This window comes from Oncorhynchus keta, unplaced genomic scaffold (assembly GCF_023373465.1).
Source record: "Oncorhynchus keta strain PuntledgeMale-10-30-2019 unplaced genomic scaffold, Oket_V2 Un_contig_13747_pilon_pilon, whole genome shotgun sequence".
NCBI lineage: Eukaryota > Metazoa > Chordata > Actinopteri > Salmoniformes > Salmonidae > Oncorhynchus > Oncorhynchus keta.
This window is the reverse complement of record NW_026278332.1, coordinates 123493-150680: the sequence shown is the minus strand read 5'-3', so window position 1 is coordinate 150680 and position 27188 is coordinate 123493. Positions and strand designations below refer to the sequence as shown.

General features: G+C 43.4%; 2 protein-coding genes and 2 long non-coding RNA genes across 14 annotated transcripts in view; 2 read left to right on the top strand and 2 right to left on the bottom strand.

Moving 5' to 3' along the window:
- The window catches only part of LOC118381648 (NACHT, LRR and PYD domains-containing protein 12-like), a 29380-nt gene extending 28945 nt beyond the window's left edge, over nt 1–435 (top strand). Inside the window, exon 12 of the mRNA XM_052501475.1 lies at nt 130–435. Coding sequence (XP_052357435.1) covers nt 130–144 — 15 coding nt within the window. The 3' untranslated portion in view covers nt 145–435. The remainder of the gene's footprint in view (nt 1–129) is intronic.
- Nucleotides 436–8058: 7623 nt separating this feature from the next.
- Nucleotides 8059–27188, bottom strand: part of pold1 (polymerase (DNA directed), delta 1, catalytic subunit) — a 54764-nt gene continuing 35634 nt past the window's right edge. For both annotated transcript variants that reach the window (XM_052501472.1, XM_052501473.1), the window contains 8 exons: nt 26967–27142; nt 20852–21004; nt 20570–20672; nt 20316–20448; nt 19974–20087; nt 15745–15797; nt 12470–12567; nt 8059–10276 (listed from right to left, as the gene is read on the bottom strand). In XM_052501472.1, coding sequence (XP_052357432.1) covers nt 10189–10276; nt 12470–12567; nt 15745–15797; nt 19974–20087; nt 20316–20448; nt 20570–20672; nt 20852–21004; nt 26967–27142 — 918 coding nt within the window. In that variant the 3' untranslated portion in view covers nt 8059–10188. The remainder of the gene's footprint in view (nt 10277–12469; nt 12568–15744; nt 15798–19973; nt 20088–20315; nt 20449–20569; nt 20673–20851; nt 21005–26966; nt 27143–27188) is intronic.
- On the top strand, nt 13734–15728 carry LOC127918204 (uncharacterized). Its single transcript, XR_008099459.1, has 3 exons — nt 13734–14833; nt 15258–15493; nt 15589–15728. It is a non-coding gene; the product is annotated as an uncharacterized LOC127918204 (long non-coding RNA).
- On the bottom strand, nt 22508–25414 carry LOC127918202 (uncharacterized). 10 transcript variants are annotated; one of them, XR_008099451.1, is made up of 5 exons: nt 25190–25414; nt 24586–25157; nt 24398–24461; nt 23911–24038; nt 22508–23846 (listed from the first exon to the last, which is right to left on the bottom strand). It is a non-coding gene; the product is annotated as an uncharacterized LOC127918202 (long non-coding RNA). The 10 variants fall into 10 exon arrangements; XR_008099452.1 differs by having other exon boundaries at nt 22508–23906; nt 23939–24038; XR_008099454.1 differs by having other exon boundaries at nt 22508–24038; nt 24586–24713; nt 24938–25157.

Genomic DNA, 27188 nt, shown 5'->3' with positions numbered 1-27188 from the left:
CACTGTGGTATTTCACCCAATAAATATGAGTTTATCGAAATTGGATTTGTTTAATAATTCTTTGTGGGAATGTGTAATAAGCTCATAGAAAGGGATTTTATAATGTCGCTCTCTCTCTTTTTCCTGCAGTACGTGTCCATGTGACCTGTCCCCAGTGTGAAGAGATCCAGAACACATCGGGGAACACTCCCATCCAGCTGTTATTTATATCTTTGCCCAGTGTGAAGAGATCCAGAACACATCGGGGAACACTCCCATCCAGCTGTTATTTATATCTTTGCCCAGTGTGAAGAGATCCAGAACACATCGGGGAACACTCCCATCCAGCTGTTATTTATATCTTTGCCCAGTGTGAAGAGATCCAGAACACATCGGGGAACACTCCCATCCAGCTGTTATTTATATCTTTGCCCAGTGTGAAGAGATCCAGAACACATCGGGAACACTCCCATCCAGCTGTTATTTATATCTTTGCCCAGTGTGAAGAGATCCAGAACACATCGGGGAACACTCCCATCCAGCTGTTATTTATATCTTTGCCCAGTGTGAAGAGATCCAGAACACATCGGGGAACACTCCCATCCAGCTGTTATTTATATCTTTGCCCAGTGTGAAGAGATCCAGAACACATCGGGGAACACTCCCATCCAGCTGTTATTTATATCTTTGCCCAGTGTGAAGAGATCCAGAACACATCGGGGAACACTCCCATCCAGCTGTTATTTATATCTTTGCCCAGTGTGAAGAGATCCAGAACACATCGGGGAACACTCCCATCCAGCTGTTATTTATATCTTTGCCCAGTGTGAAGAGATCCAGAACACATCGGGGAACACTCCCATCCAGCTGTTATTTATATCTTTGCCCAGTGTGAAGAGATCCAGAACACATCGGGGAACACTCCCATCCAGCTGTTATTTATATCTTTGCCCAGTGTGAAGAGATCCAGAACACATCGGGAACACTCCCATCCAGCTGTTATTTATATCTTTGCCCAGTGTGAAGAGATCCAGAACACATCGGGAACACTCCCATCCAGCTGTTATTTATATCTTTGCCCAGTGTGAAGAGATCCAGAACACATCGGGAACACTCCCATCCAGCTGTTATTTATATCTTTGCCCAGTGTGAAGAGATCCAGAACACATCGGGAACACTCCCATCCAGCTGTTATTTATATCTTTGCCCAGTGTGAAGAGATCCAGAACACATCGGGGAACACTCCCATCCAGCTGTTATTTATATCTTTGCCCAGTGTGAAGAGATCCAGAACACATCGGGAACACTCCCATCCAGCTGTTATTTATATCTTTGCCCAGTGTGAAGAGATCCAGAACACATCGGGAACACTCCCATCCAGCTGTTATTTATATCTTTGCCCAGTGTGAAGAGATCCAGAACACATCGGGGAACACTCCCATCCAGCTGTTATTTATATCTTTGCCCAGTGTGAAGAGATCCAGAACACATCGGGGAACACTCCCATCCAGCTGTTATTTATATCTTTGCCCAGTGTGAAGAGATCCAGAACACATCGGGGAACACTCCCATCCAGCTGTTAATTATATCTTTGCCAAAATCTGAAAATGATTTTCATGTTATGACATCAAGGGAGAACATTCAATAAAATTCACAAATTTAGAACCTGTTTAATGCTTTCATTCTTGACAGATGTGTCCAAAATTGTGAAACCTTCTTTCCATGCATTTATGGCAGTGTTTGTCGCCTGGTGAGGGCAAAACCATCCAGACAAATGACAAGCCCTCCTAAAACTGGCTATAACTCCAGTTCTGCTAGTAATATTAAGATTATAACACAGCGTGTTGTATAGATTTATTTTTAGGAAAAGTCAAGGATGGAGGGAGCATGACAAAAAATGGCAGAGTAAATAAATACAATTTACGAGCAGCCACAATGACTGCTTTAGTGGTTCTACTGTTAATTCATTTGTACATATTTCAAAAAATATTATTCCACTTTGATATTATGGGGTATCATGTGTAGGCCAGTGACAAATCAATTTAATCCATTTGAAATTGAGTCTGTAACACAACTCAAAAGGCACCTGCACATCTGGGCTATCTTTGTTGCAGATGCATGGTAACTAACAACTGAAGAAACCCACACACTGCTTTATGTATCGGCCTGAAGGCCTTCGTCACTAGCGCTAAAGAACACTGTTCACCAACACATATACTTTGAACTCGCGCAAAGGTGGAGATGCTGTCGAGAAACACTGGCATGTTTTACAATGGGTCCCAGCTTTGCCAGCTGAATTTAAGAACCCACCACTTTTGTATATAGAAGAGGTCGCAATTTACGCACAAGTAGGCCATGCCAACTGTCCGCCACAAAAGAAAATGAGCCAGGCTCTTTTACACTCTGTTCCAAATGGTAGCTATATGTCAGGGGATTAATACAGTTGTATCCCAGCCACTAGGGGGTACTCTGGTGAAGCCCATAGAGTTGTATCCCAGCCACTAGGTGGTACTCTGGTGAAGCCCATAGAGTTGTATCCCAGCCACTAGGTGGTACTCTGGTGAAGCCATAGAGTTGTATCCCAGCCACTAGGTGGTACTCTGGTGAAGCCATAGAGTTGTATCCCAGCCACTAGGGGGTACTCTGGTGAAGCCCATAGAGTTGTATCCCAGCCACTAGGTGGTACTCTGGTGAAGCCCATAGAGTTGTATCCCAGCCACTAGGTGGTACTCTAGGCCCATAGAGTGTATCCCAGCCACTACTCTGGTGAAGCCCATAGAGTTGTATCCCAGCCACTAGGTGGTACTCTGGTGAAGCCCATAGAGTTGGCCACTAGGTGGTACTCTGGTGAAGCCATAGAGTTGTATCCCAGCCACTAGGTGGTACTCTGGTGAAGCCCATAGAGTTGTATCCCAGCCACTAGGTGGTACTCTGGTGAAGCCATAGATTGTATCCCAGCCACTAGGTGGTACTCTGGTGAAGCCCATAGAGTTGTATCCCAGCCACTAGGTGGTACTCTGGTGAAGCCCATAGAGTTGTATCCCAGTTGTATCCCAGCCCAGCCACTAGGTGGTACTCTGGTGAAGCCCATAGAGTTGTATCCCAGCCACTAGGTGGTACTCTGGTGAAGCCATAGAGTTGTATCCCAGCCACTAGGTGGTACTCTGGTGAAGCCCATAGAGTTGTATCCCAGCCACTAGGTGGTACTCTGGTGAAGCCAGCCACTAGAGTTGTATCCCAGCCACTAGGGGTACTCTGGTGAAGCCCATAGAGTTGTATCCCAGCCACTAGGTGGTACTCTGGTGAAGCCCATAGAGTTGTATCCCAGCCACTAGGTGGTACTCTGGTGGTGGTACTCTGGTGAAGCCCATAGAGTTGTATCCCAGCCACTAGGTGGTACTCTGGTGAAGCCCATAGAGTTGTATCCCAGCCACTAGGTACTCTGGTAAGCCCATAGAGTTGTATCCCAGCCACTAGGGGTACTGGTGAGTTGTATCCCAAGCCCATAGAGTTGTATCCCAGCCACTAGGTGGTACTCTGGTGAAGCCCATGAGTTGTATCCCAGCCACTAGGTGGTACTCTGGTGAAGCCATAGAGTTGTATCCCAGCCACTAGGTGGTACTCTGGTGAAGCCCATAGAGTTGTATCCCAGCCACTAGGGGTACTCTGGTGAAGCCCATAGAGTTGTATCCCAGCCACTAGGTGGTACTCTGGTGAAGCCCATAGAGTTGTATCCCAGCCACTAGGTGGTACTCTGGTGAAGCCCATAGAGTTGTATCCCAGCCACTAGGTGGTGACTCTGGGGTACTCTGGTGAAGCCATAGAGTTGTATCCCAGCCACTAGGTGGTACTCTGGTGAAGCCATAGAGTTGTATCCCAGCCACTAGGGGGTACTCTGGTGAAGCCCATAGAGTTGTATCCCAGCCACTAGGTGGTACTCTGGTGAAGCCCATAGAGTTGTATCCCAGCCACTAGGTGGTACTCTGGTGAAGCCCATAGAGTTGTATCCCAGCCACTAGGTGGTACTCTGGTGAAGCCCATAGAGTTGTATCCCAGCCACTAGGTGGTACTCTGGTGAAGCCCATAGAGTTGTATCCCAGCCACTAGGTGGTACTCTGGTGAAGCCCATAGAGTTGTATCCCAGCCACTAGGTGGTACTCTGGTGAAGCCCATAGAGTTGTATCCCAGCCACTAGGTGGTACTCTGGTGAAGCCCATAGAGTTGTATCCCAGCCACTAGGTGGTACTCTGGTGAAGCCATAGAGTTGTATCCCAGCCACTAGGTGGTACTCTGGTGAAGCCCATAGAGTTGTATCCCAGCCACTAGGTGGTACTCTGGTGAAGCCATAGAGTTGTATCCCAGCCACTAGGGGGTACTCTGGTGAAGCCCATAGTTGTATCCCAGCCACTAGGTGGTACTCTGGTGAAGCCATAGAGTTGTATCCCAGCCACTAGGTGGTACTCTGGTGAAGCCCATAGAGTTGTATCCCAGCCACTAGGGGTACTCTGGTGAAGCCCAGCCACTAGGGGTAGTTGTATCCCAGCCACTAGGTGGTACTCTGGTGAAGCCCATAGAGTTGTATCCCAGCCACTAGGTGGTACTCTGGTGAAGCCATAGAGTTGTATCCCAGCCACTAGGGGGTACTCTGGTGAAGCCATAGAGTTGTATCCCAGCCACTAGGTGGTACTCTGGTGAAGCCCATAGAGTTGTATCCCAGCCACTAGGGGGTACTCTGGTGAAGCCCATAGTTGTATCCCAGCCACTAGGTGGTACTCTGGTGAAGCCATAGAGTTGTATCCCAGCCACTAGGTGGTACTCTGGTGAAGCCCATAGAGTTGTATCCCAGCCACTAGGTGGTACTCTGGTGAAGCCCATAGAGTTGTATCCCAGCCACTAGGTGGTACTCTGGTGAAGCCATAGAGTTGTATCCCAGCCACTAGGTGGTACTCTGGTGAAGCCATAGAGTTGTATCCCAGCCACTAGGTGGTACTCTGGTGAAGCCCATAGAGTTGTATCCCAGCCACTAGGTGGTACTCTGGTGAAGCCCATAGAGTTGTATCCCAGCCACTAGGTGGTACTCTGGTGAAGCTCATAGGAAATAAAGCAGTATAGTTTAAGTGAATTGGGGAGAGGAAGTATAAGGAACAAAAAAAGGGTCTGGAAACTGCTGTTACATGTGCTGACATGATTAACAGTCACGTAAACAGTAGCTTTCACATTGTACTTTATATTATAAACTCATAGAAACTGCTGTTACATGTGCTGACATAATTAACAGTCACGTAAAAAGTAGCTTTCATCATGGTACTTTATATTATAAACTCATAGAAACTGCTGTTACATGTGCTGACATGATTAACAGTCAGTAGCTTTCATTGTAAACAGTAGCTTTACATGTGCACATGATTAACAGTACAGTTTATATTATAAACTCATAGAAACTGCTGTTACATGTGCTGACATGATTAACAGTCATGTTAAACAGTAGCTTTCACATTGTACTTTATATTATAAACTCATAGAAACTGCTGTTACATGTGCTGACATGATTAACAGTCATGTTAAACAGTAGCTTTCACATTGTACTTTATATTATAAACTCATAGAAACTGCTGTTACATGTGCTGACATGATTAACAGTCACGTAAACAGTAGCTTTCACATTGTAGTTTATATTATAAGCTGATAGAAACTGCTGTTACATGTGCTGACATGATTAACAGTCACGTAAACAGTAGCTTTCACATTGTAGTTTATATTATAAGCTGATAGAAACTGCTGTTACATGTGCTGACATGATTAACAGTCATGTAAACAGTAGCTTTCACATTGTAGTTTATATTATAAGCTGATAGAACAGGAGCTTTCACATTGTAGTTTATATTATAAGTATAGAAACTACATGTGCTGACATGTTAACAGTCATGTGAACAGTGAATTGTAGTTTATATTATAAGCTGATAGAAACTGCTGTTACACTGACACATAAAACTGACATGATTAACAGTCAAAACAGGTAGCCAAGTTTATATTATAAGCTGGCTTACATGTGCTGACATGATTAACAGTCATGTTAAACAGTAAATTGTAGTTTAGTACATGCTTTAAATGTCATGTGTAGTTTGCTGTTACATGTGCTGACATTATCATGTAAACAGTAGCTTTCACATTGTAGTTTATATTATAAACTGATAGAAACTGCTGTTACATGTGCTGACATGATTAACAGTCACGTAAACAGTAGCTTTACATTGTAGTTTATATTATAAGCTGATAGAAACTGCTGTTACATGTGCTTGATTAACAGTTTTCAATTGTAGTTTATATTATAAGCTGATAGAAACTGCTGTTACATGTGCTGACATGATTAACAGTCACGTAAACAGTAGCTTTCACATTGTAGTTTATATTATAAGCTGATAGAAACTGCTGTTACATGTGCTGACATGATTAACAGTCACGTAAACAGTAGCTTTCACATTGTAGTTTATATTATAAGCTGATAGAAAGGGTAACATACAGCACAGTGCAACAATGTGATGAAGTGTGAATATTTCTGCCAAACACACACAGGAAAAAGGTTCCAAATAAATGGCATTATGTGCACCTCCACCCATGTTGTTATCTACATGATTAAATGTCCATGTGGGTTGTGTTATGTAGGTAAAACCTCTCGTTCTCATGTGACGGAACATTTTATGTTTGTGTTCTATTCATGTGCTTTTCTAATAACCAATTTTAACCAATTTCTGTGTTCATGCAAGTGACTGAACAAATCCTCACTATCAGTATCTGCAATTTGGCAGTACGCCCAAACCCTGTTTTTGAGAATGTAAAATCAGTTTCAAGGTCTCCGTTTTAGAGAAGCCTTGTGAGGTATTGGTCAGTCACATGTATGACCCAGTATTGTTAGGTCACATGAAGCAAACGTCAATAATGAATTAATTAGCTAAATCACACAAATATGACTTGTCTGTACTATAAAGAACTAACGAGACTGCCCCGGGGGAGCTCCTGATTGACATGTGTACTATAAAGAACTAACGAGACTGCCCCGGGGGAGCTCCTGATTGACATGTGTACTATAAAGAACTAACGAGACTGCCCCGGGGGAGCTCCTGATTGACATGTGTACTATAAAGAACTAACGAGACTGCCCCGGGGGAGCTCCTGATTGACATGTGTACTATAAAGAACTAACGAGACTGCCCCGGGGGAGCTCCTGATTGACATGTGTACTTGGTCCATTGAGTTGGTTGAAACCTCTCCAGCGCACTGATAAATAATTATTCATTTCAAATTGATTTAGGGTCCCTGTGTAGACTTTTCACGACACACCCAAACAGAGAATTAGTGAACAATCAGGAGAAACGACATGGATTATTCACTTACTTAATAGGTCGATGTCCTCATTGTGGTTTTACAGACGTGTTTAATATATTTTATGTGCACACTGTTATATTTGGTAACGAAACATGTTTATTTTCCCTAGACTCCAACCCCATTCAACAGATGTGGGTGGAGCAATGTCTACATAAGAGTGCAAATGAAAAACACTCAAAAGCTCTGGCAAAGGCCTTAAGGCCGATACTCAGAAGAGCAGTGTGCAGGTTTTTCTTTTCTCTCAGGCTGTAACTAAATGTAGAAAAAGTAAAGGTGCTTGAATACTTTCTGGAGGCACTGTACCTCCCAAAGCTACAAAAGGGAATTTAGATCAGAAAACATTTAGGTAAGATACTAAAGTGAAAGTGTAGTGTGCAGCCTTCCTGGAATAAATCACTAGAACAGCACCGCTGCTTGACAATACAGCAGCTTACAGCTGTCAGTGAAAAAACAGACTGAAGTACTATGTCCATATGGTCCATTAGTTTGTAGTAGATGGACCATATCGTTCAAGAGAAAATAGCCTAATTCAAAATATCTAATCAACAATGACATTATTTTCAATTACTTCTGCAACTATTTACTTTTCCCCCCAACTGCCACCAGTTTGATGCCAAAATATTGACAAAAGAAATACACTGTCAAATAAATGGGCGTCATAGAAACTATAAAGGATATTTCACGCTGAAACCTTCATTAAACACAAATAATGGTATTTACTAAATAAATGGTTTATATTTAGGATATTTTACAGCTTTGTCATGATTTTAAAAAATGTGAAAATCATCTCATTTAACAATTTCAACAAGGGCCAGAGATAGTTAGACTCGTGATAATCTGAAGTACCCAAAAGGGCCACTATAGGTCTTGTGATAGATTACATATAATCCTTGAAAAATACCAACATTCTGGTAGTTTACTGGTAAATTTAGAAAGTTATCCGTAATACAGTGCATTTGTTAAGTATTCAGAGCCCCTTCCTTTTTTCCACATTTTGAAGGTTACGACCTTATTCTGAAATGTATCAAACAAAAATGTCCTCAATCTACATGCAATACCCCGTAATGACAATGCAAAAACAGGTTTAGATTTTTTGCTAATTTATTACAAATAAAAAACAGAAGTATTTACACCCTTTGCTATGAGAGCTTGTGTATCCTGTTTCTATAGATCATCCTTGGGATGTTTCTACAACTTGGAGTCCACCTGTGGTAAATTCAATTGATTGGACATGATTTGGAAAGGCACACACCTGGCTATATAAGATCCCACAGTTGACAGTTCATGTCAGAGCAAAAACCAAGCCATGAGGTCAAAGGAGTTGTTGGTAGAGCTCAGAGAGAAGATTGTGTCGAGACACAGACCTGGGGAAGGCTACCAAAATATTACTGCAGCATTGAAGGTCCCCAAGACCACAGTGGCCTCCATCACTCTTAAATGGAAGAAGTTTGGAACCACCAAGACTCTTCCAAGAGCTGGCTGCCCGGCAAACTGAGCAGTCTGGGGAGCAGGGCCTTGTTCAGGGATGTGACCATGAAACTGATGGTCAGTCTGACAGAGCTCCAGAGTTCCTCTGTGGAGATGGGAGAACATTCCAGAAGGACAACCATCTCTGCAGCACTCCACCAATCAGGCCTTTATGGTAGAGTGGCCAGACAGAAGCCACTCCTCAGTAAAAAAGCACATGACAGTCCTCTTGGAGTTTTCCAAAAGGCACCGAAAGGACTCTCAGACCATGACAAACAAGATTCTCTGGTCTGATAAAAGGAAACCTGACACCATCCCTACGGTGAAGCATGGTGGCAGCATCATGCTGTGGGGATGTTTTTCAGCGGCAGAGACCGGGAGACTAGTCAGGAAAGATGAGGTCAGAGATCCTTGATGAAAATCGGCTTCAGAGCGCTCAGGACCTCAGACTGGGGCAAAGGGTCACCTTCCAACAGGACAATGACCCTAAGCACACAGTCAAGAGAACGCAGGAGTGGCTTTGGGACAAGTCTCTGAATGTCCTTGAGTGGCCCAGCCAGAGCCCGGACTTGAACCTGATCCATCTCTGGAGAGACATGAAAATAGCTGTGCATCGACTTTCCCCATCCAACCTGACAGAGGTTTAGAGGATCTGCAGAGAAGAATGGGAGAAAGCCCCCAAATACAGCTGTCAAGCTTGTAGTGTCATACCCAAGAAGACTCGAGGCTGTAAACTCTGCCAAAGGTGCTTCAACAAAGTATTGAGTAAAGGGTCTGAATACTTATATAAATGAGATATTTCAGTTTCTTATTTTGTATACATTTGTATGAAAACTGTTTTTTTGCTTTGTCATTACGGAGTATTGTGTGTAGATTGAGGCGGGGGACGATTTAAACCATTTTAGAATAAGACTGTAAAACGTCTGAGTACTGTATACCCTCCCTTTGCAAACCCTATCCTGGATCACAACTCCTACGGAGATGCTTCAGAAATACAGTCTATCATAACACATGGCATGGGAATGTAGCCTATTAGAAGTGTTTAGTAAAAAACGACTGCTGCTTTGCATTGGTTATTCACTTTTCGTACTCAACATACTACAACATCCACCACCATACTTTTAGTTCAATGCAACTGAGATCTTCTAGACTGAAGACAGACAACTATGGTAAGACACATTTCTACAAAAAGATGTAATTTATTTAGATTCATAATTCAAGAAAAAAGTGTAACATTTACAATTCTTACAAGAAGAAAATACAGTACAAATCCTTTCAAGGAGAGGGAGAGAGTCTGAGAAAGAGTGGGGAGAGAGAGAGGGGAGCCGGTGAATATGGAGTCTCGGTTGGTTCTGCCTCTCACCATCCAAAGCGAGACACCAGCTTCTCCTGATCATCCAGATCTTTCTGCACCTTCTTCCTCATGTAGAATATGGGACAGTCCCGGCTAGATAGAGGGAGACACAGCAACATTTACTTATAAATAATATCATATATACAGTGGGGTCCTAAATTATTGACAACCTTGATAAAGATGAGCAAAAATGTATAAAATAATTAAAATGCTGTATGCTCCATAAACATGGGGATTAATATTATTTTATGCTTATATCATTGCTCAGAGAAAGAGATTTTGATTTAGGTAATAGGTTTTTTTCTCCCCTTTACAATACCTCATGAGGGTTAAAGGTACTGAGCCTTTTTCTAAAAGGTTTTATGAGTTGGAGAATCCAATATGAGTGATTTTAGACCATTCCTCCAGACAGAATGCTTCCAGATCCCTGATATCCTTTGTCTGTGCATATGGACTGCCCTCTTCAATTCAAACCACAGGTTTTCAAATGGCTTTGAAGTCTGGAGACTGAGATGGCCATTGCAAAATGTTGATTTAGTGGCCAATAAAAATGTATTTGTGGATTTTGATGTGTGCTTGTGGTTTTTGTCTTGCTGGAAGATCCACTTGTGGCCAAGTTTCAGCCTCCTGGCAGAGGCAACCAGGTTTTTGCCAAAAATATCCTGGTACTTGGTGAAGTACATTATCCCCCTGGCCTTAACAAGGGGCCCCAAGAACAGTGGAAGCAAAATAGCCTCATAACATCAAAGATCCATGAAAATAGAGCTCTTTGGCCACGCCCACCAGGGGAGGCGTCTAAATGAGAATGCATCAGCAGAACAGAACCCCATACCTACTGTAAAATATTGTAGTGGATCTTTGTTATGGGACAATTTTTGCTATTTTCACAGGAGATATGCTCCCAGAAACGTAATGCAACCAATACAGTGTGCAACTTTCTTTTTATACAGTTTACCGTCCGTCAGAACCTACAAAAAGGTTTGGGTGTGCCTCAGCCCATGCTTTATAAGGGACTGCTGCTCTGACAGCTTGGTTACAATGTTTTTGATGTCAGAAGTGAATATAGAGTATCTCCCATGTCAGAAGTGAATATAGAGTATCTCCCATGTCAGAAGTGAATATAGAGTATCTCCCATGTCAGAAGTGAATATAGAGTATCTCCCATTTCAGAAGTGAATATAGAGTATCTCCCATGTCAGAAGTGAATATAGAGTATCTCCCATTTCAGAAGTGAATATAGAGTATCTCCCATGTCAGAAGTGAATATAGAGTATCTCCCATTTCAGAAGTGAATATAGAGTATCTCCCATGTCAGAAGTGAATATAGAGTATCTCCCATGTCAGAAGTGAATATAGAGTATCTCGCATTTCAGAAGTGAATATAGAGTATCTCCCATGTCAGAAGTGAATATAGAGTATCTCCCATGTCAGAAGTGAATATAGAGTATCTCCCATGTCAGAAGTGAATATAGAGCATCTCCCATTTCAGAAGTGAATATAGAGTATCTCCCATTTCAGAAGTGAATATAGAGTATCTCCCATTTCAGAAGTGAATATAGAGTATCTCCCATTTCAGAAGTGAATATAGAGTATCTCGCATTTCAGAAGTGAATATAGAGTATCTCCCATGTCAGAAGTGAATATAGAGTATCTCCCATGTCAGAAGTGAATATAGAGTATCTCGCATTTCAGAAGTGAATATAGAGTATCTCGCATTTCAGAAGTGAATATAGAGTATCTCCCATTTCAGAAGTGAATATAGAGTATCTCGCATTTCAGAAGTGAATATAGAGTATCTCCCATTTCAGAAGTGAATATAGAGTATCTCGCATTTCAGAAGTGAATATAGAGTATCTCCCATTTCAGAAGTGAATATAGAGTATCTCCCATTTCAGAAGTGAATATAGAGTATCTCCCATGTCAGAAGTGAATATAGAGTATCTCCCATGTCAGAAGTGAATATAGAGTATCTCCCATGTCAGAAGTGAATATAGAGTATCTCGCATTTCAGAAGTGAATATAGAGTATCTCCCATTTCAGAAGTGAATATAGAGTATCTCCCATGTCAGAAGTGAATATAGAGTATCTCCTGTTTCAGAAATGTCACCTATGTATTTATTTACTGAAGTTATCTTCAGATTGTAAACAAACTTGGAGCTTGACATCACCCTGTGAGAGTCACATTAACAATGTACCGGGAAAGTAACTTTCAAACACACACATCTGTGTGTGTGGTGTGTGGTGTGTGGTGTGTGTGTGTGTGTGTGTGTGTGTGTGTGTGTGTACCTGGTACAGAGCACATCCTCATGGAGAGAGCCCTGACAGCGTTGACACTGTGTCCACAGTCGAGAGAAGCGCTCCTCCAGAGTACTTAAGTGTAAGATCTAGAATTCAAAGAGATTCACCATTAGTAAGTATTAATCAGAGAGATTCAACATTAGTCAGTATTAATCAGAGAGATTCACCATTAGTAAGTATTAATCAGAGAGATTCAACATTAGTAAGTATTAATCAGAGAGATTCAACATTAGTAAGTATTAATCAGAGAGATTCACCATTAGTAAGTATTAATCAGAGAGATTCACCATTAGTAAGTATTAATCAGAGAGATTCAACATTAGTAAGTATTAATCAGAGAGATTCAACATTAGTAAGTATTAATCAGAGAGATTCAACATTAGTAAGTATTAATCAGAGAGATTCAACATTAGTAAGTATTAATCAGAGAGATTCACCATTAGTAAGTATTAATCAGAGAGATTCACCATTAGTAAGTATTAATCAGAGAGATTCAACATTAGTAAGTATTAATCAGAGAGATTCAACATTAGTAAGTATTAATCAGAGAGATTCAACATTAGTAAGTATTAATCAGAGAGATTCACCATTAGTAAGTATTAATCAGAGAGATTCAACATTAGTAAGTATTAATCAGAGATTCAACATTAGTAAGTATTAATCAGAGAGATTCAACATTAGTAAGTATTAATCAGAGAGATTCAACATTAGTAAGTATTAATCAGAGAGATTCAACATTAGTAAGTATTAATCAGAGAGATTCACCATTAGTAAGTATTAATCAGAGAGATTCAACATTAGTAAGTATTAATCAGAGATTCAACATTAGTAAGTATTAATCAGAGAGATTCAACATTCGTAAGTATTAATCAGAGAGATTCAACATTAGTAAGTATTAATCAGAGATTCAACATTAGTAAGTATTAATCAGAGAGATTCAACATTAGTAAGTATTAATCAGAGAGATTCAACATTAGTAAGTATTAATCAGAGAGATTCAACATTAGTAAGTATTAATCAGAGAGATTCAACATTAGTAAGTATTAATCAGAGAGATTCAACATTAGTAAGTATTAATCAGAGAGATTCAACATTAGTAAGTATTAATCAGAGAGATTCAACATTAGTAAGTATTAATCAGAGAGATTCAACATTAGTAAGTATTAATCAGAGAGATTCAACATTAGTAAGTATTAATCAGAGAGATTCAACATTAGTAAGTATTAATCAGAGAGATTCAACATTAGTAAGTATTAATCAGAGAGATTCAACATTAGTAAGTATTAATCAGAGAGATTCAACATTAGTAAGTATTAATCAGAGAGATTCAACATTAGTAAGTATTAATCAGAGAGATTCAACATTAGTAAGTATTAATCAGAGAGATTCAACATTAGTAAGTACAAATCAGGAGAAATTCACCATTAAAGTTCACTGAACAAAAATATAAAACGCAACATGCAACAATTTCAAAGATTTTGCTGAGATACAGTTCATATGAGGAAATCAGTCAATTGAAATACATTCATTAGGCCCTAATCTATGGATTTCACATGACTGGGCAGGGGTACAACCATGGGTGGGCATAGGGTCACCCACTGCAAAGCCAGGTCCAACCAATCAGAATGAGTTTTTCCCCACAAAAGGGCTTAATTACAGACTAAAACCCCTCCCCCGGGGGGCTGGCGTGGTTCCACGTAGTCTGCGGTAGTGAGGCCGGTTGGATGTACTGCCAAATTCTATAAAAAACAACTTTGGCTTATGGTAGAGAAATGCACGTTCAATTCTCTGCTAACAGCTCTGGTTGTCATTCCTGCAGTCATCATGCCAATTGCACGCTCCATGTGACATTGTGTTGTGTGACATTTACATTACATTTAAGTCATTTAGCAGACGCTCTTATCCAGAGCGACTTACAAAACTGCATATATTAGAATGGCCTTTTATTATCCCTAGCACAAGGTGCACCTGTGTAATGATCATGCTGTTTAATCAGTTTATTGATATGCCACACCTGTCAAGTGGATAGATTATATTGGTAAAGGAGAAATGCTCACAAACAGGGATGTAAACAAAATGGTGGCCAAAATTTGAGAGAAATAAGGTTTTTCTGTGATCTTTTATTTCAGCTCATGAAACATGGGACCAGCACTTTCCATGTTGAATTAATATTTTTGTTCAGTGTAGTTATCAGATGGATTCACCATTAGTAAGTAGTTATCACCACGTCACCTTGACACACCCCAATGTACGCATCTATTATCCCTGTTACATTAAATATTTAGCATCAGATTAACAGAACAGGGTTGATATATTTGCTCCTAATGAACAGGACCCAGATTAACAGAACATGTTGATATATTAGTGCCTAATGAACAGGACCCAGATTAACAGAACAGGGTTGATATATTAGTGCCCAATGAACAGGACCCAGATTAACATAACAGGTTGATATATTAGTGCCTAATGAACAGGACCCAGATTAACATAACAGGTTGATATATTAGTTCCTAATGAACAGGACCCAGATTAACAGAACAGGTTGATATATTAGTGCCCAATGAACAGGACCCAGATTAACACAACAGGTTGATATATTAGTGCCTAATGAACAGGACCCAGATTAACACAACAGGTTGATATATTAGTGCCTAATGAACAGGACCCAGATTAACAGAACAGGTTGATATATTAGTTCCTAATGAACAGGACCCAGATTAACAGAACAGGTTGATATATTAGTTCCTAATGAACAGGACCCAGATTAACAGAATAGGTTGATATATTAGTGCCTAATGAACAGGACCCAGATTAACAGAACAGGTTGATATATTAGTGTCCAATGAACAGGACCCAGATTAACATAACAGGGTTGATATATTAGTGCCCAATGAACAGGACCCAGATTAACAGAACAGGTTGATATATTAGTGCCTAATGAACAGGACCCAGATTAACAGAACAGGTTGATATATTAGTGCCCAATGAACAGGACCCAGATTAACACAACAGGTTGATATATTAGTGCCTAATGAACAGGACCCAGATTAACACAACAGGGTTGATATATTAGTGCCTAATGAACAGGACCCAGATTAACACAACAGGTTGATATATTAGTGCCTAATGAACAGGACCCAGATTAACACAACAGGTTGATATATTAGTGCCTAATGAACAGGACCCAGATTAACACAACAGGTTGATATATTAGTGCCTAATGAACAGGACCCAGATTAACACAACAGGTTGATATATTGTACCTCTTTCTGGTACAGCTCCGACTCCTTCTTCTTACAGAAATCACACACAGCCGCTGTGGGGAGGAAAGCAGAGATTACAAAACACACAACTAACCTAACACACAATTCAGACCCATTCAAAATCCTATTTTCCCTAACCCATACCCTAACCTTAAACCCCCTAGAAATAGCATTTGACCCTGTGACTATGTTTGTTTACTATTCTTGTGGCATAGTTAAACACATACACAAAGAGGACGGATTAGTGGGAACACACAGCTACAGTAGAAAGAGGATGGATTAGTGGGAACACACAGCTACTATAGAAAGAGGATGGATTAGTGGGAACACACAGCTACTATAGAAAGAGGATGGATTAGTGGGAACACACAGCTACAGTAGAAAGAGGATGGATTAGTGGGAACACACAGCTACAGTAGAAAGAGGATGGATTAGTGGGAACACACAGCTACAGTAGAAAGAGGATGGATTAGTGGGAACACACAGCTACAGTAGAAAGAGGATGGATTAGTGGGAACACACAGCTACAGTAGAAAGAGGATGGATTAGTGGGAACACACAGCTACAGTAGAAAGAGGATGGATTAGTGGGAACACACAGCTACAGTAGAAAGAGGATGGATTAGTGGGAACACACAGCTACAGTAGAAAGAGGATGGATTAGTGGGAACACACAGCTACAGTAGAAAGAGGATGGATTAGTGGGAACACACAGCTACAGTAGAAAGAGGATGGATTAGTGGGAACACACAGCTACAGTAGAAAGAGGATGGATTAGTGGGAACACACAGCTACTATAGAAAGAGGATGGATTAGTGGGAACACACAGCTACTATAGAAAGAGGATGGATTAGTGGGAACACACAGCTACAGTAGAAAGAGGATGGATTAGTGGGAACACACAGCTACAGTAGAAAGAGGATGGATTAGTGGGAACACACAGCTACAGTAGAAAGAGGATGGATTAGTGGGAACACACAGCTACAGTAGAAAGAGGATGGATTAGTGGGAACACACAGCTACAGTAGAAAGAGGATGGATTAGTGGGAACACACAGCTACAGTAGAAAGAGGATGGATTAGTGGGAACACACAGCTACAGTAGAAAGAGGATGGATTAGTGGGAACACACAGCTACAGTAGAAAGAGGATGGATTAGTGGGAACACACAGCTACAGTAGAAAGAGGATGGATTAGTGGGAACACACAGCTACAGTAGAAAGAGGATGGATTAGTGGGAACACACAGCTGGATTAGTAGCTAAAGAAAGAGGATGGATTAGTGGGAACACACAGCTACAGTAGAAAGAGGATGGATTAGTGGGAACACACAGCTACAGTAGAAAGAGGATGGATTAGTGGGAACACACAGCTACAGTAGAAAGAGGATGGATTAGTGGGAACACACAGCTACAGTAGAAAGAGGATGGATTAGTGGGAACACACAGCTACAGTAGAAAGAGGATGGATTAGTGGGAACACACAGCTACAGTAGAAAGAGGATGGATTAGTGGGAACACACAGCTACAGTAGAAAGAGGATGGATTAGTGGGAACACACAGCTACAGTAGAAAGAGGATGGATTAGTGGGAACACACAGCTACAGTAGAAAGAGGATGGATTAGTGGGAACACACAGCTACAGTAGAAAGAGGATGGATTAGTGGGAACACACAGCTACAGTAGAAAGAGGATGGATTAGTGGGAACACACAGCTACAGTAGAAAGAGGATGGATTAGTGGGAACACACAGCTACTATAGAAAGAGGATGGATTAGTGGGAACACACAGCTACTATAGAAAGAGGATGGATTAGTGGGAACAGCCCCGAATACAGCAGAAATTATTACAGTAGAAAGAGGATGGATTTTTAATCATTTTTTAACAGCTACAGTAGAAAGAGGATGGATTAGTGGGAACACACAGCTACAGTAGAAAGAGGATGGATTAGTGGGAACACACAGCTACAGAAAGAGGAGAAAACACACAGAGGATGGATTAGTGGGAACACACAGCTACAGTAGAAAGAGGATGGATTAGTGGGAACACACAGCTACAGTAGAAAGAGGATGGATTAGTGGGAACACACAGCTACAGTAGAAAGAGGATGGATTAGTGGGAACACACAGCTACAGTAGAAAGAGGATGGATTAGTGGGAACACACAGCTACAGTAGAAAGAGGATGGATTAGTGGGAACACACAGCTACAGTAGAAAGAGGATGGATTAGTGGGAACACACAGCTACAGTAGAAAGAGGATGGATTAGTGGGAACACACAGCTACAGAAGAAAGATGGATTAGGATTGGAGTGGGAACACACAGCTACAGTAGAAAGAGGATGGATTAGTGGGAACACACAGCTACAGTAGAAAGAGGATGGATTAGTGGGAACACACAGCTACAGTAGAAAGAGGATGGATTAGTGGGACTACAGTAGAAAGAGGATGGATTAGTGGGAACACACAGCTACTAGTAGAAAGAGGATGGATTAGTGGGAACACACAGCTACAGTAGAAAGAGGATGGATTAGTGGGAACACACAGCTACAGTAGAAAGAGGATGGATTAGTGGGAACACACAGCTACAGTAGAAAGAGGATGGATTAGTGGGAACACACAGCTACAGTAGAAAGAGGATGGATTAGTGGGAACACACAGCTACTAGTAGAAAGAGGATGGATTAGTGGGAACACACAGCTACAGTAGAAAGAGGATGGATTAGTGGGAACACACAGCTACAGTAGAAAGAGGATGGATTAGTGGGAACACACAGCTACAGTAGAAAGAGGATGGATTAGTGGGAACACACAGCTACAGTAGAAAGAGGATGGATTAGGAACACACAGCTACAGTAGAAAGAGGATGGATTAGTGGGAACACACAGCTACAGTAGAAAGAGGATGGATTAGTGGGAACACACAGCTACAGAAAGAGGATGGATTAGTGGGAACACACAGCTGTAGAAAGAGGATGGATTAGTGGGAACACACAGCTACAGTAGAAAGAGGATGGATTAGTGGGAACACACAGCTACTATAGAAAGAGGATGGATTAGTGGGAACACACAGCTACATAGAAAGAGGATGGATTAGTGGGAACAACAGCTAGAAAGATGGATTAGTGGGAACACACAGCTACAGTAGAAAGAGGATGGATTAGTGGGAACACACAGCTACTAGTAGAAAGAGGATGGATTAGTGGGAACACACAGCTACAGTAGAAAGAGGATGGATTAGTGGGAACACACAGCTACAGTAGAAAGAGGATGGATTAGTGGGAACACACAGCTACAGCACACAGCTACAGTAGAAAGAGGATGGATTAGTGGGAACACACAGCTACAGTAGAAAGAGGATGGATTAGTGGGAACACACAGCTACAGTAGAAAGAGGATGGATTAGTGGGAACACACAGCTACAGTAGAAAGAGGATGGATTAGTGGGAACACACAGCTACAGTAGAAAGAGGATGGATTAGTGGGAACACACAGCTACTATAGAAAGAGGATGGATTAGTGGGAACACACAGCTACAGTAGAAAGAGGATGGATTAGTGGGAACACACAGCTACAGTAGAAAGAGGATGGATTAGTGGGAACACACAGCTACAGTAGAAAGAGGATGGATTAGTGGGAACACACAGCTACAGTAGAAAGAGGATGGATTAGTGGGAACACACAGCTACTATAGAAAGAGGATGGATTAGTGGGAACACACAGCTACAGTAGAAAGAGGATGGATTAGTGGGAACACACAGCTACAGTAGAAAGAGGATGGATTAGTGGGAACACACAGCTACTATAGAAAGAGGATGGATTAGTGGGAACACACAGCCACAGTAGAAAGAGGATGGATTAGTGGGAACACACAGCTACTATAGAAAGAGGATGGATTAGTGGGAACACACAGCTACAGTAGAAAGAGGATGGATTAGTGGGAACACACAGCTACTATAGAAAGAGGATGGATTAGTGGGAACACACAGCTACTATAGAAAGAGGATGGATTAGTGGGAACACACAGCTACTATAGAAAGAGGATGGATTAGTGGGAACACACAGTGGGAATATCCTCTTTCTACTGTGGCTGTGTGTTCCCACTAATCCATCCATCAAACTGATAAATTACTTACACACACACACACACACACACACACACACACACACACACACACACACACACACACACACACACACACACACACACACACAGTACATTATTACTCTCTCTCACCATCGTCCTTCAGCACTGCTCTGCAACCGATACAGGCGCTCCTCTTGGTGGCGAAGGCCATGAGCCCCCCCACCCTGGAGGTCAACACAGTCTTACAGCGCGTGTGATCCCCCTCTGAAACACACATCAAATCAACTTTATTTCTGAAATTAGTCTAATAGCAGCAGCAGTGATGGTGTATGTATTTGTGCATGTGTGGGTGTGTGAGTGAGAGGGCCGAGAGAAAGGAAGAGACCCTGTGTGTGTGTGTGTGTGTGTGTGTGTGTGTGTGTGTGTGTGTGTGTGTGTGTGTGTGTGTGTGTGTGTGTGTGTGTGTGTGTGTGTGTGTGTGTGTTGACTCACTCAGTAAGACGCTCTCTGCTTTGCTCTCTCCCAGGATGGGCTCAAAGATGCGGAGCAGTGGCTTGGAGAGCTGTTGTTCCAGGTAGTACTGGGTGTCAATGGGAATGTTGTTCTCCAGAACATAGATTGGATCCTACACACACAATAGTAATGATTTGTGTGAATGTTAATTAATGTATACCTTTACACGACACACCGACAATCACATGAATATTTCCAATAGCCTCCAATAGACAGACACACACAGTTCTAACCTCAGACTTCATGTATGCTGCTACTCCTTTGGCAGCTTTGATGATGACATAGGGAACTCTGTCTCCCAGTTGGGGGGCGCTACCCGCGTCTCTCTTCTTCATCCTGCAGAGGGGTCAGAGGTTATCAACTGGTAACAAGGGTAAAGAACAACTTATTTGGATGGGCTTCCATCAACCGTTCCAATCCAGCCATTACAATGAGCCTTTCCACCCCATTTCTCCCTGTAACAGCCTCCAATGTTCCTCCTCTCTCTGTGCCTCTCTCCATCTCTCCCTCCTTACCTCTCGGCCAGTTCCACATGCGCCTGCTTGGCAGTGTACTCCTGGGCTGTGCGGGTCAGCTCCTTGGTGATAACCAGCTGGCTGATGTCGATGCGGTTACACAGCAGGTCAGAGATGACCTCTTTGGCGTGGGCCACCGCACCCTGGGGATCTCTGTGTAGAGACCAGGAGGGAGGGAGGGTAGAGAGACCAGGAGGGAGGGAGGTTAGAGAGACGAGGGAGGGAGGGTAGAGAGACAAGGGAGGGAGGGAAGAGAGACGAGGGAGTGGAGTGAGGGTGGGTAGAGAGACCAGGAGGGAGGGAGGGTAGAGAGACGGAGGGAGGGTAGAGAGACGAGGGAGGGAGGGAGGGAGGGTAGAGAGACCAGGAGGGAGTGGAGTGAGGGAGGGTAGAGAGACCAGGAGGGAGGGAGGGTAGAGAGACGAGGGAGGGAGGGTAGAGAGACAAGGGAGGGAGGGAAGAGAGACGAGGGAGTGGAGTGAGGGAGGGTAGAGAGACCAGGAGGAAGGGAGGATAGAGAGACGAGGGAGGGAGGGTAGAGACAAGGGAGGGAGGGAAGAGAGACGAGGGAGTGGAGTGAGGGTGGGTAGAGAGACCAGGAGGGAGGGAGGGTAGAGAGACCAGGAGGAAGGGAGGGTAGGGAGAGACGAGGGAGGGAGGGAGGAGGGTGGGGGTAGAGAGACCAGGAGGGAGGGTAGGGAGGGTAGAGAGACCAGGAGGGAGGGAGGGTAGAGAGACGAGGGAGGGAGGGAGTGAGGGAGGGTAGAGAGACCAGGAGGGAGTGGAGGAGGGAGGGTAGAGAGACCAGGAGGGAGGGAGAGTGGAGGGGAGGGTAGAGAGACCAGGAGGGAGTGGAGTGAGGGAGGGTAGAGAGACCAGGGAGTGGAGTGTGGGAGGGTAGAGAGACCAGGAGGGGAGTGGAGTGAGGGGGAGGAGTGGAGGGAGGGAGGGTAGAGAGACCAGGAGGGAGTGGAGTGAGGGAGGGTAGAGAGACCAGGAGGGAGTGGAGGAGGGAGGGTAGAGAGACCAGGAGGGAGAGGAGTGAGGGAGGTTAGAGAGACCAGGAGGGAGTGGAGGGAGGTGAGGGAGGGTAGAGAGACCAGGAGGGAGTGGAGTGAGGGAGGGTAGAGAGACCAGGAGGGAGTGGAGGAGGGAGTGAGGGAGGGTAGAGAGACCAGGAGGGAGTGGAGTGAGGGAGGGTAGAGAGACCAGGAGGGAGGGAGGGTGAGGGAGGGTAGAGAGACCAGGAGGGAGTGGAGTGAGGGAGGGTAGAGAGACCAGGAGGGAGTGGAGGAGGGAGGGTAGAGAGACCAGGAGGGAGGGAGTAGAGGGGGTAGACCAGGAGGGAGGGGAGTGAGGGTAGAGAGACCAGGAGGGAGGGAGACCAGAGGGGGAGGGTAGAGAGACCAGGAGGGAGTGGAGGAGGGAGGGTAGAGAGACCAGGAGGGAGTGGAGTGAGGGAGGGTAGAGAGACCAGGAGGGAGTGGAGTGAGGGAGGGTAGAGAGACCAGGAGGGAGGGAGTGGAGGGGGGGAGAGACCAGGAGGGAGTGGAGTGAGGGAGGGTAGAGAGACCAGGAGGGAGTGGAGTGAGGGAGGGTAGAGAGACCAGGAGGGAGTGGAGTGAGGGAGGGTAGAGAGACCAGGAGGGAGGGTGAGGGAGGGTAGAGAGACCAGGAGGGAGTGGAGTGAGGGAGGGTAGAGAGACCAGGAGGGAGTGGAGTGAGGGAGGGTAGAGAGACCAGGAGGGAGTGGAGTGAGGGAGGGTAGAGAGACCAGGAGGGAGTGGAGTGAGGGAGGGTAGAGAGACCAGGAGGGAGTGGAGTGAGGGAGGGTAGAGAGACCAGGAGGGAGTGGAGTGAGGGAGGGTAGAGAGACCAGGAGGGAGGGTAGAGAGATGAGGGAGAGAAAGAGCAGAGTGAATTATTTGATTCATTTAACCAGGTTAGTCTCGTTGAAATAAAACTTTTTCAGGGGGCCTGGACCAAGACAGAAGCAACATCAGATTCAGACATGACATCAACCAGGCAAAACTTACATCAATACAACAAGCAGCATGTCAGTAACAAACATGTACACAACAAAAATATCTAGATCTACAAGTTTCTTATTGGACACGTTAAGATAGTGCCTCCCAGTTTCACTCTGTTCCAGACCTACTGAACAGGACCCAGGACAACAACTCTGTTACATACAGTTGAAGTCAGAAGTTTACATACACCTTAGCCAAATACATTTAAACTCAGTTTTTCACAATTCCTGACATGTAATCCTAGTAGAAATTCCCTGTTTTAGGTCAGTTAAGATCACTTCATTTTAAGAATGTGAAATGTCAGAATATTAGTAGAAAGAATGATTTATTTCAGCTTGTATTTCTTTCATCACATTCCCAATGGGTCAGAAGGTTACATACACACAATTAGTATTTGGTAGCATTGCCTTTAAATTGTTTAATTTGGGTAAAACATTTAGTTATTTATTGGAAAGCAGCATCAAGCTCATCACCTTGTACTGTCAGCACCCTGTGAAGTTCATCACATAGTGCATCTGGACACTAATAAACTGCATGCTTTCCTGAGTCATAGTGGGAGGACCACACGACATATGTTTGGGTAAAGACTTCCCACCGCAATTTATCACACAATTCATTTTACAGACACAAAAAGATTCCATGTTGAATAAACACATTGTCTGTCGGCATTAATAAAATTGTACCGGCATTTCCTGTTTCCATCAGCCGCGTCATGACTTCTTTCCTGAGCCCGGTAATTCATCCGCATGAAATGGTTGGATGGAAACCTGGTTTATGAGAACGTTCTGTAGTAGGTGGTACCTACCCGTCTAACAGAATGTTCTAGATGGTACCTACCTGTCTATCAGAATGTTCTAGATGGTACCTACCTGTCTATCAGAATGTTCTAGATGGTACCTACCCGTCTATCAGAATGTTCTAGATGGTACCTACCTGTCTATCAGAATGTTCTAGATGGTACCTACCTGTCTATCAGAATGTTCTAGATGGTACCTACCTGTCTATCAGAATGTTCTAGATGGTACCTACCCGTCTATCAGAATGTTCTAGATGGTACCTACCTGTCTATCAGAATGTTCTAGATGGTACCTACCCGTCTATCAGAATGTTCTAGATGGTACCTACCCGTCTATCAGAATGTTCTAGATGGTACCTACCTGTCTATCAGAATGTTCTAGATGGTACCTACCTGTCTATCAGAATGTTCTAGATGGTACCTACCTGTCTAACAGAATGTTCTAGATGGTACCTACCTGTCTATCAGAATGTTCTAGATGGTACCTACCTGTCTATCAGAATGTTCTAGATGGTACCTACCTGTCTATCAGAATGTTCTAGATGGTACCTACCTGTCTATCAGAATGTTCTAGATGGTACCTACCTGTCTATCAGAATGTTCTAGATGGTACCTACCCGTCTATCAGAACCTGAATGTTCTAGATGGTACCTACCTGTCTATCAGAATGTTCTCTAGATGGTACCTACCCGTCTATCAGATGTTCTAGATGGTACCTACCTGTCTATCAGACTGTTCTAGATGGTACCTACCTGTCTATCAGACTGTTCTAGATGGTACCTACCTGTCTATCAGAATGTTCTAGATGGTACCTACCTGTCTATCAGAATGTTCTAGATGGTTCCTGTCTATCAGACTGTTCTAGATGGTACCTACCCGTCTATCAGAATGTTCTAGATGGTACCTACCCGTCTATCAGAATGTTCTAGATGGTACCTACCTGTCTATCAGACTGTTCTAGATGGTACCTACCTGTCTATCAGACTGTTCTAGATGGTACCTACCTGTCTATCAGACTGTTCTAGATGGTACCTACCTGTCTATCAGACTGTTCTAGATGGTACCTACCTGTCTATCAGACTGTTCTAGATGGTACCTACCCGTCTAACAGAATGTTCTAGATGGTACCTACCTGTCTATCAGAATGTTCTAGATGGTACCTACCTGTCTATCAGACTGTTCTAGATGGTACCTACCCGTCTATCAGAATGTTCTAGATGGTACCTACCTGTCTATCAGACTGTTCTAGATGGTACCTACCCGTCTATCAGAATGTTCTAGGTGGTACCTACCCGTCTAACAGACTGTTCTAGATGGTACCTACCTGTCTATCAGACTGTTCTAGATGGTACCTACCTGTCTATCAGACTGTTCTAGATGGTACCTACCCGTCTAACAGAATGTTCTAGATGGTACCTACCTGTCTATCAGAATGTTCTAGATGGTACCTACCTGTCTATCAGAATGTTCTAGATGGTACCTACCCGTCTATCAGAATGTTCTAGATGGTACCTACCTGTCTATCAGAATGTTCTAGATGGTACCTACCTGTCTATCAGAATGTTCTAGATGGTACCTACCCGTCTATCAGAATGTTCTAGATGGTACCTACCTGTCTATCAGAATGTTCTAGATGGTACCTACCTGTCTATCAGAATGTTCTAGATGGTACCTACCTGTCTATCAGAATGTTCTAGATGGTACCTACCTGTCTATCAGAATGTTCTAGATGGTACCTACCTGTCTATCAGACTGTTCTAGATGGTACCTACCTGTCTATCAGACTGTTCTAGATGGTACCTACCCGTCTATCAGACTGTTCTAGATGGTACCTACCTGTCTATCAGAATGGTCTAGATGGTACCTACCTGTCTAATCAGACTGTTCTAGATGGTACCTACCTGTCTATCAGACTGTTCTAGATGGTACCTACCTGTCTATCAGACTGTTCTAGATGGTACCTACCTGTCTATCAGAATGTTCTAGATGGTACCTACCTGTCTATCAGAATGTTCTAGATGGTACCTGTTATCAGACTGTTCTAGATGGTACCTACCTGTCTATCAGACTGTTCTAGATGGTACCTACCCGTCTATCAGACTGTTCTAGATGGTACCTACCTGTCTATCAGAATGGTCTGCAGGCAGGTGTTCTAGATGTTCTAGATGGTACCTACCTGTCTATCAGGATGTTCAGGGGTTTTTAAAGTTTCCCATCAACTGAAGTCTAGATGGTACCTACCCGTCTATCAGACTGTTCTAGATGGTACCTACCTGTCTATCAGAATGTTCTAGATGGTACCTACCTGTCTATCAGGATGTTCTAGATGGTACCTACCCGTCTATCAGACTGTTCTAGATGGTACCTACCTGTCTATCAGAATGGTCTGCAGGCAGGTGTTGATCAGACTGTTCTAGATGGTACCTACCTGTCTATCAGGATGTTCTAGATGGTACCTACCCGTCTATCAGACTGTTCTAGATGGTACCTACCTGTCTATCAGAATGGTCTGCAGGCAGGTGTTGATCAGACTGTTCTAGATGGTACCTACCTGTCTATCAGGATGTTCTAGATGGTACCTACCCGTCTATCAGACTGTTCTAGATGGTACCTACCTGTCTATCAGAATGTTCTAGATGGTACCTACCCGTCTATCAGACTGTTCTAGATGGTACCTACCTGTCTATCAGAATGTTCTAGATGGTACCTACCTGTCTATCAGGATGTTCTAGATGGTACCTACCCGTCTATCAGACTGTTCTAGATGGTACCTACCTGTCTATCAGAATGGTCTGCAGGCAGGTGTTGATCAGACTGTTCTAGATGGTACCTACCTGTCTATCAGGATGTTCTAGATGGTACCTACCCGTCTATCAGACTGTTCTAGATGGTACCTACCTGTCTATCAGAATGGTCTGCAGGCAGGTGTTGATCAGACTGTTCTAGATGGTACCTACCTGTCTATCAGAATGGTCTGCAGGCAGGTGTTGATCAGACTGTTCTAGATGGTACCTACCTGTCTATCAGAATGGTCTGCAGGCAGGTGTTGATCAGACTGTTCTAGATGGTACCTACCTGTCTATCAGAATGGTCTGCAGGCAGGTGTTGATCAGACTGTTCTAGATGGTACCTACCTGTCTATCAGAATGGTCTGCAGGCAGGTGTTGATCAGACTGTTCTAGATGGTACCTACCTGTCTATCAGGATGTTCTAGATGGTACCTACCCGTCTATCAGACTGTTCTAGATGGTACATACCCGTCTATCAGACTGTTCTAGATGGTACCTACCTGTCTATCAGAATGGTCTGCAGGCAGGTGTTGATCAGATTGGCCACCAGGGTACAGTTGTCTCTGCGGACCGTCTCGATACCCTTGCAGTCCATCTTGTCGTGAGTGTCGGCGCTGGAGGAGAAGTAGAGGCCTGCGTAGCGCTTCTTGTTGATCAACAGATAGGGGTAGTACACCTGAAGGGAGAAGAGAGGAGAGAGTATGGATGTTAGTTATTTGACC